The 17,699-nt window shown below is 41.8% G+C and overlaps 1 protein-coding gene across 1 annotated transcript in view; it reads right to left on the bottom strand.

The window, feature by feature from the left end:
• The window catches only part of ankhb (ANKH inorganic pyrophosphate transport regulator b), a 119,181-nt gene that overhangs the window by 17,257 nt on the left and 84,225 nt on the right, over positions 1-17,699 (bottom strand). Inside the window, exons 9-10 of the mRNA XM_060825318.1 lie at positions 10,086-10,215; positions 1,570-1,693 (exon numbers count right to left, since the gene is read on the bottom strand). Of these exons, the coding sequence (XP_060681301.1) occupies positions 1,570-1,693; positions 10,086-10,215 (254 nt within the window). The remainder of the gene's footprint in view (positions 1-1,569; positions 1,694-10,085; positions 10,216-17,699) is intronic.

The raw sequence follows: 17,699 nt of genomic DNA, 5'->3' as shown, positions 1-17,699 counted from the left end.
ACGTTCGCAGATGACAAAACTCGACATAACTCTAAATTGAGAGAAGGACAATATAGTATATCAAAATGGGGTGTTAACTTGGTGGCAGATGAAGTCCAATTTGGCAAATTGGTTTGAGAAAGACTTTGGTGTAAAGAACCTGGAGAGACAGTATCGAGGTCACTAATCTGAATGGTGTGCAGGAGCAGAGAAATCTTGATATATAGATGCATAATTTATTAAAGGGGGTAGGACAGGTAGAGAGCCATTAAAGATAAAACAACATTCTGGCCTTTGCTAATGGGCAGAGTGTACAATAGCAGGGAGATAATTTATAAAGAACACCTATTAGACCTCAACTGGAATATTGTATATAGTTCTGGATGCCACAATTTAGGAAGGATATGAACACACTGGAGCAAGTGCCAATGATATTTACATGTATGGTTCCAGGGATGAGAAACTTTAGTTCTAGGGATAGATTGGCAAAGTTAGGATGGTTTTCCTTGGAGGAAAGACTTCCGTGGAGATGAGGGTTCCATGCAGAGGAGATCAGGACAAACCAAACCATTCTCGCTTATAAAAAGATCAAGAACCAGACAGAAAAATTTTAAAGTGTCTTGTAAAAGACGCAAATGCAAGGCGAGTGGGAGAAAAAAAAACAACTTTTCAAGGAGGTGAGATGTTATTGTGTGGACAGGAATGCAGATGTGAGGTTACAATCTGATCACCCTTGATCTTGCTGCATGGCCAAACAGGCTCCAGGGCTGAATTCCATACTCCTGTTCCTAAGTCTTATGTTCATAAGTGTTTTTCACACAGCAAGTGGTTTGGGTTAGGGTTTGCACAGCCTGGAAGAGTGGTGGCGGCATTCGAGGGGGCTTTGGATAATTACTTTAAAAGAAACAACATATTGGATTCTGGGGATAAAGCAGGGCCTTAGTATTGTTAAAGCATTCTGAGAGCTGATGCATACACAATGGGCCAAATCCACACTTTCTGCATTATTACAATTTTGAGGTTCTGAGTGAGGGATAACTTGATGGAAATATGTACGATCTTGAGCGGTTTTGACAAGGTGGGTGTGGAAAGAGTATTTCTTCTTACAGGCAAATCCAGAACTAAGGGAACTCTTTACAAGTTTGGGGGTCACCCTCTTTAGGGCAGAGTTGCAACAACATTTTTTTAAACATTTTTGCAACTTTGGAACTTTGTGCCACAGAATGCAGTGGAAGTCAGGGATTAAATATTTTTAAGGCAGTTTGAATCTGCTGTCTAACAAGAATATAAAGATATTGCAGCAGATTGGAATGTGGAATTCAAAACACAAAAGAAACAGCCATTACATCATTGAATGGCGGAGCAGGCTTGAAGGGCTGAATGGCCTCCTTCTAACTTATACATTGAGAGTCACTCTGGACTGTACACTCAAAAGTTCTAGAGTGGGACAAATCTCTATCTCAGAGGTGAACGTGCTGTCCCAAGGCTGATGCGATGGATGATGTTAGTATGATTAAGCTTTTAAGAAGCCACAAAGTCCAACAACCACCCAAAAATTACATTGTAATCACAAACATGACTAATACTAACCCCATATAAGGGAGAATGATCAGACTTGTAATGAGAAGCACTATCCTTAGCACTGAACTGGGTGCCAGTACAAAAGTCTTCTTCAAGGTCATCAGCCAACCAGTCAGGTGTGCTCGAATTGTAACTGTAAGAAAGAGAGTGAGTGGTTAACATTTAGTGGTACACCTCATTTTCTTAAAAAAAAACTTGTGAACAGATATTAATTTTAGTTTCAAATAGCCAAATTAAAATCTATTTCTGTACCACTATTAGAGATTTAGGTGATGCAGGTATATTCAAAAGAGACCTCCTACTTTCAATCTGTGTGAAAATCAAAATATTGTGATCTTTACTGATCTTTTCAGTTATGGTGCTTGTATTATAAAAGTCAAAGATCTGAAGTTCCTCAGACCTAAAGCTTTCCATTGGATGGGTGATGAAACAGAAATCTGGCTGGATTCTGCTTCGGTCCTTATGACAGTGTCCAGGCTCACAGGAGATCAAGTATTTAGAGTAATCTCAGTTAGGTAACCAGGTCATTACCAACAGGGGAGTTCTGACTGGAAGCACAGAGTGTAATGTCAGGAAAAAATTAGCGCAGACAGGAACTCTACCAGGAACAGAAATTAATAAAATTGCTCACTAAGTATTTATAAGTGACCATTATGGACAATTTATTGAGGCTCATGACTGATTGTAATTTAATTTTCATTTATTTATCACTTAGTGGACAATAACAATTAAATTTGTAAACTAGGTGTGGTTTCATTTGGACAAATCTTATATAGATTATCGGATGGAGCATTTTTCACCAACAGATTACATGCTTTAACCATAGCATTCATGGTATGTAACAGGCAAACACTACAAATCGACAGATGCTACCTGCAGTATGGAGGACTAACACAGTGTGGTGAAGTTAAATGGATGGAGATTCGTGTGTTGCAACACACTTTACCAACCAATTACCTCACTCAATATTTCTCAACATGCAAACCCAGAAACTACTCCCCACTCCAACCCTGTCACAGGCAGATAGAATTTTAACACCTGATCGGACGCTAAGTTTCACAAGTTCAACAACGATTGTCTACATTTAACTTCCATTCCATGATGTCCTTGATGGGAGTGTTATCAAATAAAATGATCAAACATAACAAAACCAAGTTAAAAAGGGACAAGTTAAAAAAAAAATTCAGTCAAAGAGGCAGTCTTAAGAAACATTACAAAGGAGCAGATAGGAGGGAGGTGGAGGGGATTAGGGAGGCAGATCTAGAACATAGGACTGTGGCAACTGAAGGAGTCACTATCTGTGGAGGAGTGGAGATGCATGTGAAATCTGAATTGGAGTATAGAAATCGATGAACTGTATGGTTGGAATGAATTAGAGGGATATTTTATTACACACAAAAGGTGTGTAGTGGTTTTAAAGTAACCTCGATAACGATCTAAATGAGCTGCAGACCCGAAGCCAATAGGCTAGTGATTGTGCTGAACAGAAATTGGATTCAGAATCATGATACAAGCAACAGTTTTGGGAGCTCAATCTAATGAAAGCTATGAATTGGCTAGACAGCCTAAGGACATTGAATAGTTGAGTTAATGGTCACAGAAAATGAATGAGGTTTTCAACATTTGCAACCACCTTTATCCAGTTAAAAATCACAACACCAGGTTATAGTCCAACAGGTTTAATTGGAAGCACGCTAGCTTTTGGTGCACTATCACCTGATGAAGGAGCGATGCTCCGAAAGCTAGTGTGCTTCCAATTAAACCTGTTGGACTCTGACCTGGTGTTGTGAGATTTTAAATTTTGTACACCCCAATCCAACACTGGCATCTCCAAATTATGACTTTTATCCAGAAGTGCTAAGTGGGTGATCCTCCTTGGACTCTAGCATCAAAAGTTGTCGGCTATCAGTCAATTCAATCACTGCCTACGATATCAAACAATGGCTGAAAGCACACAGGAAATTCCTAGGTCTATGAAGAAAAGCCATTGCAGGTTATTCTCTGGTAACAACTAAACTGACAAGAACCAACGCAATAACACAAAGAGGACGACGATTAATGAGGGCAGAGCAGTGGATATGATCTATATAGACTTCAGTAGGGCATTCAACAAGGTTCGCCATGGCAAACGGGTTAGCAAGGTTAGATCACATGGAGAATTAGCTATTTGCATACAGACGTAGCTCGAAGGAACACGACAGAGGGTGGCGATGGAAGTTGCTTTTCAGACTGGAGGATTGTCACCAACAGTATCTTTAGATCAGAGTGTTGCTGGAAAAGCATAGCAGGTCAGGCAGCATCCGAGGAACAGGAATAAATCAACATTTCAGGCAAAAGCCCTTCATCAGGAACCAATGGTATGTCACAAGGATCGGTGCTGGGTCCACTGCTTTTGGTCATTTATATAATCGATTTGGATGTGAACATAGAAGGTACGGTAAGTTTGCAGATGGCATCAAAATTGGAGGTGTAATGGGCAGCAAAGGAGGTTACCTCAGCGTACAACAGGATCTTGATCAGATGGGCCAGTGGCCTGAGGAGTGGCAAATGGATTAGTGGTGGGCTTTTGCCCGAAACGTCGATTTTGCTGCACTTTGGATGCTGCCTGAACTGCTGTGCTCTTCCAGCACCACTGATCCAGAATCTGATTTCCAGCATCTGCATTGTTTTTACCTCGAGTGGCAAATGGGAGTTTAATTTAGATAAATGATACAGTTTGAAACTTCGGCAGTTTGGAAAGGCAAATCAGGGTAGGATTTAAATATTTAATGGTAAGGTCTTAGGGAGTGTTGCTAAACAAAGAGATTCTGGAGTGCAGATGTATAGTTCCATGAAAGTGGAGTTGCAGGTAGACAGGATAGTGAAGGTGGCGTTTGGTAAGCTTGCCTTTATTGGTTAGTGCATTGCGTATAGGAGTTGGGAGGTCACGTTTTTGCTGTAGAACATTGGTTAGGCCACTATTTGAATATTGCATGCAATAGGAAGGATGTTGTAAATCTTTTCTGAACCCTTTCAAGTTTCGCAAGGATGAAGCCAAGATTGGAAGGGCTGAATAAGTTTTTTTTTTCCCCTGGAGCGTCAGAGACTGAGGAACATTATAGGAGATTTATTAAATCATGAGGGGCATGGATAGGATAAATAGACCAAGTCTTTTCCCTGGAGTGGGGATGTCCAGAACTCGAGGGCATCGGTTTAAAGGTGAGAGGGGAAAAATTTCAAAGGGACCTAAGGGGCAACTTTTTCCACAGAGGATGGTGAGTGTATGGAATGAGCTGCCAGAGGAAGTGGAGGAGACTGGTACAATTACAACATTTAAAAGACACCTGTATGGGTATATGATTATGGGCCAAAGCTGGCAAATGGGACTAGATTGATTTAGGCTATCTGGTTGACATGGACGAGTCAGACCGAAGGGTCTCTATCCCTGCTGTACATCTCTATGGACTCTATAACTGCAGATGTTGGAGATCTGAAACAAACAAATTCCTGGAGAAACGTAGCAGGTCTGGCAGCATCTGTGGAAGGAAAACACTTCTTCAGAACTCTGTTGAATGAGAAAATATGATCAAAATGATATGGCCAACTACAAAGACTACAGAAAGGTCAAGAAGGATCACCGCTGTGGTCACATAGAATGCTATTTGTGACTTTAATCTTGGCCATTTTATTACTGTAATGGAGAAGAAACTGTTTAGAGGAATTCAAATATGGAATTCCAGGAAAAGTGAGAATATGGATCTGGGATGTAATGACACAGTCAAGGACTTTGGAAAAGAAAAGGTGGAGCTGATTGTTTACAAAATTACAGGGGTTAAATTAAGTTTGGCAGAGAGAAATGATGACAGTAAATTTGAAAGTGAGTGGGATAGCATTTGAGGAGAGTGAACCACGAACAACATAAACATTACGGCCAGAAAGATAAGTTTGATGGTCAGCAAGATTGGTGATAACAAGATTTTCTGAGTACAAGGTAGCTCTTATAGATATCTCGGTTAGGGGTAGTTTAGTTTGATGGACGAGGGTAAAGGAGGATAGTATTCCATTTCAGGATAATCTGGGGCTTTTGCTGCTTTATATAGTTCTGCTATATCTGGCAATGAATGGCTAAAATTGTACCCAAGAGTTGATTCTTATGTATTTTTAGCTTAGTGGGACCAGTGTCAAAACCTTTTTCAGGCACTTTCGCTTCATGGTCTGGCGAGATATTTTTGGTAAGATGTGTTTTAAAAATTCACCTCATGCCTCTCAGCGAACATTTTGCCCTCATGTCACCTTTGAAAAGCTACTGGTATCCAGACAAACATTGGCCACATATCAGCAGCATAATTGCACAGTAGCCACATAGCGACAATGTCCATAGCTGACACTATCCTCTCACATAACCCACGCACTCACATTCATCACTGTTTAACCACTGCACCACATACGTTACCTGTCTGTCGCTATATCCCTCAGAACACACTCTACAAGTCACTGCTATTCCTTCCTAATTCCCGTTGTAGACCCATAGCTTCAAATAGTCCAGTAAGGGAGTATCACACACAGGTAAGCTTCTGGACAAATCCAAACATGTTCTTTTATTTAGACACAAGGTAGAGTTTTTTTTGCCACATCTTACTAAATTCGCCTTATTGACTACCTACCCTGCTCCTTTGACAGCCTATATGTCAGATTCCGACCTGATCTTACCCCACATAACTTGTAGAAGAGCCTGGTCAGGTGACCAGCCTTTCACTGGGACAGCGTTTTGGAAACAATGATCACATTTCCTCAAGGTTTTAAGATAGCTACGAATAAGGATAAGTCAGGAGAAGGTACTAAATTGGAGGAAGGAAAATGACGTCAGTATAAGGCGAGAGCTACGGAGAAGCTGTTATCGGGCAAGCCCACATTTGACATGTAGGCGTGGTTTAAAGACCTGCTGAGGAGAGTTCAGGACCAACATGTTCCAGTTGGAAGGACAAGGATGGCAAGGTAAGGGATCCTTGGAGACCGAGGGAGGTTGCGAATTTAGTCAAAAAAGGAAAAGGCATATGTAAGGTTTAAGAAGCTAAAATTGGAGGAATATAAAGGAAGTCAGAAAGAACTTCAAGCAGGGAATTAGGAGAGCAAGAAGGGGCCACGAAATGACATGGCCAGTAGGTTTAAAGAGAATCCCAAGGCATTCTATCCATACACTAAAAACAAGAGAAGAACAAGGGAGAAGGTAGGATCACTCAAGAATTAAAAGAGGGAACTTGTGCTCAGAGGCAGAGGACGTGGGCGAAATCCTAAATTGCTTCGGTATTCACCCAGGAGAAGGATATGGAGGATAGTGAGATTAGTATGGAGCAAGCTAATGTGATGGGGCAAGAAAGAAGTCATGTTGGATCTCTTGGAGAGCAATAAAGGTGGATAAGTCTCCAGGACCTGATGGCATCTGCTCCAGAACATGGAGTGTGGCAAGAGAGGAGATTGCTGGGGCCTTGACCAAGATCTTTATATCCTCTCTAGCCACTGGAGAGATCCCAGGGTACCGGCAATGTTGTTCCTCTGTTCAAGAAGGGAAATAGGGATAATCCAGGAAACTGTAGACCTACGAGTCACACATTGGTGGTTGGGAAGCTGCTGGAACAAATTCTTAGGGATAGGATTTACATGCATTTGGAAAAGCACGACCATATTTGGGACAGTCAGCATGCTTTCTGCAGGGCAGGTCATGTCTTTCTTACGAGATTGACTTTTTCAAGGAGGTGATGAAGGTGATCAATGAGAGTAGAGCCATAGATGTTGTTTACATGGATTTTAGTAAGGCTTTCAACTAGTGCGTGGTTGAAGGGTGTGTTTCTGGCTGGATGTACATAACTAGTGGTGTTCCGCAGGAATACATATTGGGATATCTGCTGTTTGTGATTTATATAAATGACTTGGAAAGAAGCGTAGATGGTCGGATTAGTAAGTTTGCAAATGATACACAGATCAGTGGAGTTGTGGATCGTGCAGAAGGTTGTCAAAGGATACAGCAGGATATAGATCTGTTCCAGATCTGAGCGGAGAAATGGCAGATGGAGTTTAATCGGAGTAAGTGTGATGTGCTGCACTTTGGGAATCAAATGTTAAAAGGAGAAGTATACAGTTAATGGCAGTACCCTGAACAGCACTGATGTACTGAACGATCTGGGGTTCAAGTCCATAGCTCCATGAATGTGGCCACGCAAATGGATAGGGTGGTCAAGGCAACATATGGCACGCTTGCCTTTATTGGTCAAGGAACCAAGTACAAGAGTCAAGATGTCATGTTGCAGCTTTAGAAGACTTTTGTTCGGCCACATTTAGAGTATGGTGTTCAACTCTTGTTGCCACATTACAGGAAGGATGTGGAGGTTTTGGTGAGGTTGCAGAAGCAATTTACCAGATCCTGCCCAGATTAGTGTGTGAGCCACAAGGAGAGGCTAGAAAAAACTTGGGTTGTTTTCTCTGGAGTGGCGGAGGCTGAGGGGAGACTTGGTACAAGGCTATGAAAATATGAGATACATAGATGGTGTTGATAGTCAGAATATTTTTCCCCAGCGTTGAAATGTTTAATACAAGGGGTAATGCATTTAAGGTGAGAGGGGAACTATTCAATGATGATGACGGGGGCAATTTGTTTTGACACAGAGCAGTAGGAGACTGGAAGATCTGCCTCTACCACATTCCCTGGCAGAACATGATAGGAGTATTTGAGGAACTTTTAGAAAAGTGCATGAATATGCAAGGAATGGAGGGATATGAAATAGACTAAGGCAGGCAGAAGGGATTAGTTTAATTTGCCATCATGTTTGGCACAACATCATGGGCCAATGGACCCATTCCTATTCTGTACTGTTCTGTGTTCTACAGAAGTAAAGATTAGCGACAAAACCAATAGTGGTTGATGCTTACCCCCCAATGCCAAAACAAACACTGCCACTATAACCAATAACTATTTTACATTCCATAATGGTCTCCTATTTCCAGCCCACAAATACTGGAACCAAGCGTCAAATCAGATTCTGGCTGGCTTGGAATGTAAGGGCTCTGTCACAGACACGGAGTTTCCTCCTGCTCAATTTTCTAGTCAGCCTCCTTGGAATACTAGTTCTGTTCCCCAACTCCAAGCATCCAGCAAAACTGCCTCACTATCCGATTAGTCAGATTAGTCCAGCCAATGCCTTAGCATCCAGCAAATTTGGACTCTATACTTTTGTATTTTGTACTAACTCTACCCACTCTGGGCACTATCCTCGCCACTTTGCAGCTCTAGAAAAATGTCGAGTGATGGCGTGGAATATGGTTCACAGTGGACACCATGAGCTCTGCCTAGTTGCTAGGTGACACTCTCCCCACCCACCCCAAACACAAGCTCCATGTCCTATTTCACCTCACTAAGTCTCAACTGTCCAATTCCACCCCATGCCCCCATTCTGGAGATCTACCACACTGGGCTTTGTCTGCAACTGTCATCCTTGCCCTGGAAGCCAGATATTCTACCTTAAAAAGATACCCATTCTGTGAAGACCATTGGTCATGGTGGTTGCTACTAACCACACTCCATTAGCCCACCATGCCCCACAATGTTGTTATGCATACCTTTTATACATGTGGGGCACTTATCATCCTTGACCCAAACACAAACCAGCCATTCAGCCAACTGAGCTAACTGAACAACATACGCTTACAGGACTTTGAATGTTCCAGCAATTTAAGATTATATTAAGAAAATCCAAAAGAACCTCCCCCCCCTCAAATATTTAAACTAAACATTGTAATACCTTTTACTATAGATTTAACAAGAGGAATTTCACCATTCTTTTTGTGGGAGGGGTCATGGGCCATTTGCAAATTGTTTTGCCAATATTTTATTGCACATACTTAGTCAGATGAAAAGAAATGTGTAATGATCTTTCGGAAGTAAAGATAACACACTATCAGGATTTCCACAAATGAAATTTGGTCTTTAAAATTCCCTCAACTCTTGCTTTTCTTTTTGTTGTTTATTCATTCACAGGCTCCACCAGTCCCTCGTTGTCCAGAGGGCAGTTAAAAGTCAACAACATTGCTGTGCGTCTGGATCACATTGACAAAATATGTAAGGTTCAGATGAGTTTTTATGACAATTGATAGTGGTTACAAGGTTGTGTCAGTTGACTTTTATATTACAGATGTTTACTGAACTTAAATTTCACCAATTTCAAACCTGTATCACCAGGTCATTACCATATGGCTCTGTATTACAAGCTACCATTACCCATCATCACATTCCCTTAATCCCCTGGAATTCCTCTCTCAATGTCCTGAAGCAGGCTACACTTAAGAAACAGACCTAGGTAATCGTTTAATAGTAAACAAGAATACAAAAGCTGAATAAATGCATCAAACCCTATATTTCTCCCCTGGTAGTTACGTAGCAAGAAGACCGAAATCAACAAATATTTCAAAGTATTTTGAAAAGTACAGTGCAACTTGGTAGTCAACATTATCACAGCAGCTATGGAATACTGTCGCCCTTTAATAAAGCGTCATACCTGGAAAAGGGAAGAAGGAGAAAATCCTCAGAGGTATCACGCAGAGCTCAGCAAAAGCTAAATTTACTCCTATCAGGTTAACCAGGATTTTCTCTGACAGGTGCGGAGTCCAGAACACAACAAAGCACAACTGGGGATATAGGAAAAATTTAAAGTTAGAAAATATCACAGTTAACGATTATCTGAATTCTATTTTCTGACTAAAATCACCTCTAGAGTCAGAACATTAGTATGAGGTTTAGTTTTTCAAGGATTTCCTTATCACTGATGAGACATTGTATGCAGCAGGAAGCTTCTCAGATAATGCATTCGTGTTCTGATAAGCTGACTGTTGCATGAGGCCTTGCCAGACATACTGGCTCTTGGAAAATGCATACATTTATGAGTAGTAGTTAGGTTGCAAGTCTTGTGAATAAAGCATTTTATCTTTGTCCAAGTGATATGGGGCGTTCTGAATTTTACTGGGTCAAATGTCCAGCCACAACACAAGGTAGCTATTCTGACCATCTCTTTAATCATTTTATGTGGGATCAGTGTAATACTTGCTTTAGCAAAGAAGACATTGACTGCCTTGTCTGGTGTTTGTGCATCCTTCCACTCTTTATTACTGAGACTAAATATACTATGCTCCTTAATTCCCCAACAACTTATTGAAGAACAGCTCTCCATACAAAATAGTAATTACGAAGGATGGAATTTTAACACAAGTTCACCAAGTATGAATTTTGCTAGGTTTCATGAAGGATTCCTTTCTGTGAGCCCTAATGAGTTTTCTCATGCTATCTTCCCAAACTTGCTTCATGACCCACCATGTCCTTATGGTGCTTGGTTTGTTTGTTCTGTTTTGTTCTCCCATTTGCTGGAAGTGGAAGGACTTGACACTATTGAGATATCCTGGGACCCATTCTGCAGCAGAGGGAGGACAGCACATGGTAATCAGTGGCAGTAACTCTCCCCTTGCCCATGTTTGACCTGAAGCCTTCATGGTGTCCAGAGTCGATATCAAGGACTCCCCAGCCAGTCAAGTGCTGGCAGTGGACACAGATGCCGCAGTTTAAAAATATTCACTTTTATCCAGCAACAATGAAAACAGCAGAAATAAAACTGGATGGATCACCAGGCATCAATGGCAAAAACAGCCCTGTCAACCCAACAAACAACTTCTTCGTAAATATCTGGGGCTAATGCCAGAATTGACAGAATGACCTCACGGGCTAGTTGAGCAACAGCAGAACATTGTCACGTACACAAAATCATACCTTGTACATGCCGCCCCTGGACATCCTGGGATGTGTTCAGGAGGACAGACTCAGCAGAAGGTATACAGAGGGGAGGGATTTGCCTTGGGAATCCTCAAGAAAGACAGTGAGAGAGAGAGCGCGAGGGGGAGAGAGAGAGAATGAGAGAATCAACCAACGGAGAGGGAAGAATGGACTAACGAATTTGTTGAACCAGCAGAAGTTAAGTATCTGGGAAGTATTTAAGTTTCTAAAGAATTAGTAAGAAATACAGTTGTTAAAATTGTAAAACTTAGTTCTTACTAGTGTTGCCTTCAAATAAAGTCATGACTGTTCCACTTAGTGCTGGCTTGTGTGCGTGGTCCTTTCCCTGGTACACACAAACATACCTGGGTAAATTAGTTTTGCACGTACTGGGTGACTGAGTCCACAGGGTCCTAGAGCCACCCTGTCCTGGACAAAACCATCCTCAAATGACGAATATCAGCACAAAAGGTAAGGCTGAAGTATTCACAACAATCTTTAGCCAGAAGTGCTGAGCAGATCATCCACATTGGCCTCCTTCAGAGATCTTTAGCATCACAAATGCCAGTCTTCAGTCAATTTGAGTCACTCCACATGATGTCAAGAAATTGTTAGAAGCACTGAATACTGCAAAAGCTATGGGCCATTCTGGCAACAGTACTGAAAGCATGTGGTCCAGAAATTGTTGTATGCCTACCACAGCACTGTGTTCCAGCACAGTTACAAAACTGGCACCTACCCTATATGAAAAAAATGCCCAGGTATATCCTGTGCCAAAAAGCAGGACAAATTCAACCCAGCCAAGTACCATCCTATCAGTCTACTCTCAATCATTAGTAATGGAAGTGATAAGAAAGTAATATCAACAGTGCTATCAAGCAGCACCTACTTAACAATAAACTGTTCACTGACGCTCAGTTTAGTTTCAACCAGGGCCACTGAATTCCAGATCTCATAGCAGCCTGGGTTCAAAACTGGACAAAAGGCTGAATTCCAGAGATGAAGAGACAGTGACTGTCCTGGACATCAATGAAGAATTTGACCAGGTGAGGAATCGAGGAGCCCGAACAAAACTGGAATCAATGGGAATAAGGGGCAAGGGTCTCCGCTGGTTGATGTTATACCTGTGCGTAGGAAGAAGGTTGTGGTTGTTGGTCGTCAGTTCATCTCAGCCGAGGACATCTGAGCAGGAACACAAGAGTGTAATGCCCTGGACCCAAATCATCTTCAGCTGCTTCCATCCATTAGAATATGGAAAGTGAGGCTCTTTGGTGCTATTTGTTACTATTCACATACTGAAACAGTGCACGCCCAAATGCAACATGGCCTGGACAACAATCAGGCTCGATTGACAAGTAGCAAGTAATATTTGTACCACACAAATAGCAGGCAATCACCATCTCCAACAAAAGACACTGCTCATGACATTCAACGGTTTTGCTATCGCTGAAGCTCCGACTATCAACACCCCAGGGTTACCACTGACCAGAAATTGACCTGGATTATCCATATAAATACTATGGCTACAAGTCGGAGACTAGAAATACTGCTGCAAGTCAGAAAGGTTTTTGGAATACTCTCTACTTGCCTCAATGAGTGCAGCTTCCATCAGCACTCAGGAAGCCCGACACAACCCAGGACAAAGCAGCACACTTGACTGGTACCACATCCACAAATATCCACTCCGACCAAATGATACTCAAACAGCAGCATGCACCATTTACAAGATGAACTGCAGAAATTCACAAAAGATGTTTAGACAGCACCTTCCAAACCCATGACCACTGCTCTCTAGAAGGACAAAGGCAGCAGATACACGGGGACAACCTCCAAGACAGTTACCATCCTGACTTGGAAATATAAATCGCCAGTCCTTCACTATTCCCATTCCTAACTGGCTCAACTTACAGCACTGGACTTCCGTGCCTCCAGAAGACAACTCACCACCATCATTTCAACGACAACCCGGGGCAGGCATTAAATGCTGGCACCTCAGTGATTCCCTCATCCCATGAGCGAATAGAACAAAAATTGCGGACCTTGAAGTTGTGTGTTCTCTACAAGGCAGGGTCTGTGTGCAATGTTCTTTCTTTTTAAAGCCCTCCCTTTTCGAGTCTAATTGAAGGACACAGTGAGTGCTCCTCAGCTCGAGGCTTGCAGCTTCTGCCTCAACATATTGATGAGATGCCAAGAGCATGAAGACTGCTCCTGGTAACCCTTCCTATAAACTTCACTGGCTTTGTCTCTCCCAAATCACCTACATGAGCCTGCACTGTTCACCCTTCCCAGTCCCTAGGACATGCTGTCATTCACTGCTCTCCCTCTTGAAATCTGGGGGCTCCTAACTGTCTCATTTCCGTTCACCCTTGCAGGTACCGTCACTCCCACCCTTTTCCTGTAGATGGGCCTTACAAACTGAGAGAGTGGCCTGTCCCTCTAAGCAACCTAAGTGGACAAGAAACACCCAGAGTTCTGACTGATGCGAGACATCTCCCTGACCCTGTTAGCTCTAATACCCCAGATTGGACCCTCTGGAACCACAGTGCTGACCATCAGCCAATCCAATTGCAGAAACATGGACCCTCACCAACATCATTTCTGACTGGGCACCTGCCATGGCTTTTTCCTCAGCCGCTAATTTAACATTCTTCTGCCAGACCCTTTCCAAAACCACAATATTTCCAGTAAAGTATGGTGGCTATAAATGTATACATTATTCCAAATGAACCTAAATAAATTTTGCATAACATCAGTTTTTATTGTATTTTTATCCTGCCAAATACTGTACTTGTTACTAGTAATGCTATACCATGAAGCCAATGGTTTCAGGCAATTGCCCAAAATTATTCCGAGATCTCTGTGTCTTACAATATACCTTATCCCCCCACTTAGGCACTGCTAATCACCATTTTTATTCACAGGAAACTGGTCATTCACCAGGTCAACATACCAATCCGTTCAATCTTCTCCCACCTGTAGCCTGCTTTTTTGCTCTAATTTGCATCCCAATCATTTCTCAAATTTAAGATCAACAATGAACTTTATTTGTTTCAGTCTCCATTTCCAAATCGTAATGTGCACTGCAAGCAACAATGTCTGAAATGGATCTAGGAAGCATTACACTTGTTCCCTTCCACAGCAATACCACCTCCTAGGTCCCTTTTCTCTGTCTATTCATTTCCATGCAACTTCAGTAGCACCCTCCCTAGTGCTTGCCACATAATCCCCTGTTTCAAAGCTTTACTGAAGTTCAAATAAATTAAGAGATAATTGTATGAATTTGAATGTATGACATGAAGATTCATTACAAACGTCAGGATCTGTGGTTCCAAACATTTTCCATTAATTTGAATGTAGCGGAGTCATAGAATAAAACAGATAGGTATAACTTCTAACAGTTAGATAATGTACATGCCTTACTTAGACGTAACACCATGGCTACATATCTCTTATCCAACTGATCATGTCAACTTACAAGTTAATATTACTTTCCACTGACATCAAGAGGATATCAGTGAAGCCGACCAGTCCAATACTTCTACTTTTCTATCCCATGGAGAAGGATACATTTTAACCTCTTCAGTTTTGAAATCATATCTTAAAATCATAACTCCATCTTTCATCCATTTTATGTCATCATTATTTAATACCTCCACCTTCATTTCATAATTGAATAATTTTTTTCCCAAATATCAAAACAGAAATAACTGCATTCAAGGAGGATATGTCCATGTGCATTCTGCTTTGCAATTGAACTATTAATGAAAGCTTTGGAAAGGATTATGAGGGGCATGGATAGGATAAATAGAAAAAGTCTTTTCCCTGGGGTCAGGGAGTCCAGAACTACAGGGCATAGGTTTAAGGCGAGAGGGAAAAGATATAAGAGACCTAAGGGGCAACTTTTTCACGCAGAGGGTGGTATGTGTATGGAATGAGCTGCCAGAGAATGTGGTGGAGCCTGGTACAATTGCAACATTTAAGAGGCATTTGGATGGGTATATGAATAGGAAGGGTTTGGAGGGACATGGGCCAGGTGCTGGCAGGTGGGACTAGTTTGGGTTGGGATATCTGGTTGGCATGGACAGGTTGGACTGAAGGGTCTGTTTTCATGCTGTACATCTCTATGACTCTATGATAATGGACTCTGATGTTTTCCTTCACTCGATGACAGTTTATTCACAGGAGAAGACTAACTGTATGGTAATTTAGTTATGCAAGTTGAATTGTTCTTACATCTTGAACTGCTGCAGGTCAAGAATTACAGAACTGTTATGGTGCAAGACGACCATTTAGTCCAATCATGTCTCCCCAGATGAGTATCAGGATGTGGTACAACCCTCCTCTTTCCTATCGATTATTTAAATAGAAACATCCAAAGCTGCCTTGAATGCCTCAATTAAATCTGCCTCCACCATACATCCAAGCAGTGCATTACAGTCACCAACCACTTGTAATGATATTTTTTTCAAAAAAAAAATTCACACATCAACTTCTTTCACAAATTACTTCACATCCATGACCTCTTGATCATCAGATAACTGGAACAGTTTCTCCTTGTCTATCCTTTCCAAAACTCAGGATTTTTGAAAACGTCAACCAAATTGCCTCTTAACCTTCATCTCTCTAAGGATGACTCATTACCACCTTTTCAAGGGTAATTACGAATATGCAATAAATCTGGCCTAGCATGCAACATGCACATCCTGTGAAGGCATACAGAGGCATTTTAATAATTTTTGCAAACAAATCGTTATCATGGTTGCACTAAGATCGTCCATAACTTATTACTCCAACTAATGGAAGGAACTTCAAAACTGTTTCCTAAAAACATCACGCCACTCCGTCATTTAGGAATGGTTTGAACCTGCATCCAGAAATGTCTGTTCATCCATTTTGGTGCATTCGCCTTCAAGTGTAAAGCGCCAGTTTTCAGTTATTGCTGTGCCTTAATTTCCAAAAAAAAATGTCATTAATACTAAAATAGCACCATCACTTTGTAAAACATGGCTTTGTTGATAAACAGGGAGTCATTCTCACTGGGCCAAAATCCATGAATTCCCTGCCTAACAGAATTGTGGGAGCACCTTCACCCCTAACCTGCAGTTACTCAAGAAAGGAGCCCAAGGTCACTTTCTGAAGTGCAGCTTGAGCAGGACAATAAATGCTGACCTCATAATTTCATAGGCCCTACTGTTCCCTACTCTCTCCATCCATTCTTTCTGGACATAAGTGAAGAAGAAAGGAGGCAGAGGAGAGGAGGTCAAGGAAATCATTGTTTTTTTGAGTTTCATGGAGTGGCTCTATCCACAAGGCTGAGCATATTTTCTCACACTATTCTCACAAAACATGCCTCGTTCCCTCCCCACCACAAATCTGGGCATCCCTCCAATCCAATGCCCACTCTGTTTATCTTACACCATAGCTGGAATATTCTGGCATCCCTGGTTCGAGCACCATCTTTAAAGGGCCACTGTGCAGCCAGTCAAGCACCGCTGGTCCAGAACTACCTGGCTCAAGTTGTGGCGTTTCCTCTGTGCATAGCAGATAAAGGGAAATCGGTGCCCTCCTGTGCGGACATAGGTTTAGAGGTTCTAGTCAACAGGGTGGTGCGGAAGAGGGACATCATCTTCCCATGGGAAAGGCAGTTGAAATCACAAAACCCCAAGCCTGTCAGCCTGGTCCAAGGTTGGTATTTAGCTTTCTGAAGGAACGGCCAATAGCACTGCCACTCCAAGTGTTACCATCTGTAAAGTTACACTCTGCTTCGATAAACATTGTTGCCAAGACCCCTGCTCTAACACACTCACTACTACATGCAATATCTTTCCTAACTTGCTCTCATCCATCACTTTCAGAAAGCATTTGATATGCTGCAACTTTCAGAAAGCTTTTGATACAGTGCTATGTGGCGGGATGGTTAGCAAATGTTTCTGATCAATGAGTCATTGGCAGCATGGATTAAAAGTTGGTTGTAAGATAGAAACAGAGGATAGGTATGGATGGGCATTTCTCAGGTTGAAGAGTCAAAAATGGTGTCCCCAGGAACTTTTGTTTTTTTCTGATTTATATAAACTATTTGGATGTGGGTTTTGAGGGCAAAAATCTCAAAATTAGCAGACAACAGTAAGCTCAGAAGAATAGTGAATTGTGAGAATGACTCTGAGTGACTTCAGAGGAACAGTGATGAAGTTGGCTACATGGGGAGACACCTGGGAAACGTTCTCACATTTCTCTGCATTGATATTCAAATAACATTACAGCACAGGAATAGGCCCATTGCACCAATCCAGATCCTCGATCTAAACCTACCGCCGATCTTATAAGGTCTGTATCCCTCTGCTCCCTGCCCATT

This window comes from Hemiscyllium ocellatum, chromosome 5 (assembly GCF_020745735.1).
Source record: "Hemiscyllium ocellatum isolate sHemOce1 chromosome 5, sHemOce1.pat.X.cur, whole genome shotgun sequence".
NCBI classification, from domain to species: domain Eukaryota; kingdom Metazoa; phylum Chordata; class Chondrichthyes; order Orectolobiformes; family Hemiscylliidae; genus Hemiscyllium; species Hemiscyllium ocellatum.
Note: the sequence above shows the minus strand (reverse complement) of the source record. Positions and strands in the feature narration are given on the sequence as shown.